Genomic DNA, 2,500 nt, shown 5'->3' with positions numbered 1-2,500 from the left:
ACTCTTCAAAATCTCTCAGTGATATCTCCCAAAACCTCTTAGTATGTTTGAAAATTCAGAAAAAAGTGATTCATCAGGTTCAGAATCCTTACTACCCCATGACCTGTAAGAGGTAACATAAAACGTCTTCACTTCTACAACTTTTATTAACACCACCGTTTAAGAGCTACCAATCATTGGTACTCAAACATCAATACACAGTATTGACAGTCATCTTTCAAAAGTCATGACATGAGAGACAGGAGTGGAATGGTGCCGATCAAGTGTAAATAAAAGAGGCCTGTCACAGAGGTTTGGCCTGCAGCAGTCCAGCCACGAATATTTTGACCCTGTTTGTACCCTAAAGCTTTCCATCTGTAACCTGGGACATTTGTACATCACTCTGATAATATACAGCTTCCTTACCGGTCTTATCCTCTACATTGTCATATACAAGATCCTGGGTCACAAAAGCAGAGTACACTGTATTACAACCACTCAGCTGTTTTGACTTTGCAGCATAGCTCTTTCTACTCTCTAAAATTATCATCAACAATAAATCAATCCATCCATTTAGACTTTTTCTAGAAAATCATAAACTTTTTTCTGCCAAAGCATGCTATCCACAACTAGTCAACTGGCTTGGGACATTTATTGTGCGCTGATCCTTCAGAGTGATTGCTTTACACTTTGGTCAAACCTTTACAAAACCCGAGATATTCCTCCCGGAAGTGCTTTTAGATTTACTGCAAACACAGATGGTTCTGCCTAGGTCATCATTCTCATTCTCATACTAATGAATTCTAAAGTGGAAAAAATTAACACAATCACAGAAATCTTTGAGAAATATAATATAGGATGAAAAATAAAGTTATTACATTAATACTATGAAGAACATAGAAATTTCTTACTTTTGTTCATTCTCTATTAAAAAATTAATAAAGGCTTTCTAAAAAAAAAGAAAAAAAAAAAAGAAAAAAGAAAAAAAAGAGAAAAAGAAAAAAGGAAAATAAGAACAAATCTGCACCCGCGACCCGTGTAAAGACAAGTACAACATAATAATTTACAAAACAACATACAAATAACTTACACGATACTTGGTAAATGTAACCTCAACATCTGTCAAGCAAGACATACTATACAATGCAACAGCTTGACCATCCCTGGACAGTGAGCTCGCTTTTTCTCTGGCGAACTTCTGAGAATTGACCTGGATCACCAGATAAGCTCTTGTTACAATGTAAGGTCAAGTCAGCTGTGACTTGGTTGATACATGGTGCAGGAAGGGCAGCATCATTCGGTCGGTGGGGCACTTGATGAGCTACACTTGTGGGTGGATTTACTTGTGGGAATACAGTTGGAATTACGTAGTGTTCATCGTCAAGTGTGGTTTTCTGGGGTTCGGGATGGGTTGGTTGAGGGAGAGTGGATCGCGGGTGGTCTACATGCTATTTGTGGTCGAAGCGAGTGTCCGGGATGGTGATTGTGTGTGTCTCATTACCTAATATTAATCGAAGTCGCTTCATTGTTGGCCTAGGAGATGCTGTTCCATCTACGTCTGTACTTTCTCCCTCAGAAGAGTCAGATCGGTGCCGGTGTTCCCGGTGTTTCTTCCGGTGGCGTCTGTGGTGGTGATGGTGGTGGTCGGTCTGATAGTCCTGATTTGTGATGCCCTCAACCGTCAACACCTCGTACTCCGGTTCATATGCTACTCCCGAGTCAGAGAGATGCGACCCGACCTCGATCACTTCATCTAAGACGGGAGACCGCTTCATTCGCAATCTTAGCTTGACCCCACATCTCCCACTTTTCTCTGGAGTAACCATGGCAGCAGGTGGAGATGATGGGGTATATCCAATCAGAGGATGAGGTGGCGACTCACATTGTGGAGACGACCTACATTCACTGGTTATGCTCCTACCCCACCGACCGCAACCTACACCCAATTTTCCAACTCTAAGTGATCCAGGAGAAGTTGAATCATCTTCTTCCTCAAACTCATAAACATCTTTAGCTGGAGAGAGGTTAGTAGTTTCTGATGCTCCTGAACCACCAGACTGACAAACGGCTGTGCTACCCATGTCTTTTAAAGCTGTCTGTTTGCACTTTGAATGCCTGGCCTTTTTGCTAAGAGGCTCTAAGGTTTCTACCTTGCTTTGAACACTACTAGACTGCTGAGGTAACTGAGAAGTTGGCAGTGATTGTTCTGACGTTTTGTCAGTGTTGTTGTTAAGAATGTTACTAGAACAGTTATTACCTAAACTAATGTAACCTAAACTAGAATTATCACATTTTTCACCAGGAGGTCTGCGTAGTCTGCGCAGAGGGGGTCTCCCACTTACAGACATACATTGTGAGTTAGCATTTGCCACACTCCGATTCGACTTGGAGGTATCGGACAAAATCTCAGCCTGCATGCTGTCAGTTAACTTCACCCGACTGAGATCAACATAACAGTTTGAGCTGGGTGCAGTATCCCTAGAATTCACTTCCCGGGATTTACCTTCCCTAGAGTTCACAT

At 41.8% G+C, this 2,500-nt stretch overlaps 1 protein-coding gene across 1 annotated transcript in view; it reads right to left on the bottom strand.

Moving 5' to 3' along the window:
• Window positions 1–127: 127 nt before the first annotated feature.
• LOC122260818 (uncharacterized) overlaps window positions 128–2,500 on the bottom strand; it is a 28,607-nt gene continuing 26,234 nt past the window's right edge. Inside the window, exon 7 of the mRNA XM_043028232.2 lies at window positions 128–2,500. This exon is cut by the window's right edge and continues 899 nt beyond it. Within this exon, the coding sequence (XP_042884166.1) occupies window positions 1,428–2,500 (1,073 nt within the window). The 3' untranslated portion in view covers window positions 128–1,427.

This window comes from Penaeus japonicus, unplaced genomic scaffold (genome assembly GCF_977035675.1).
Source record: "Penaeus japonicus unplaced genomic scaffold, GWHDUDI00000001_assembly GWHDUDI00000029, whole genome shotgun sequence".
Taxonomy (NCBI): domain Eukaryota; kingdom Metazoa; phylum Arthropoda; class Malacostraca; order Decapoda; family Penaeidae; genus Penaeus; species Penaeus japonicus.
The sequence above is the reverse complement of the archived record's forward strand: the minus strand, read 5'-3'. Positions and strand labels throughout refer to the sequence as shown.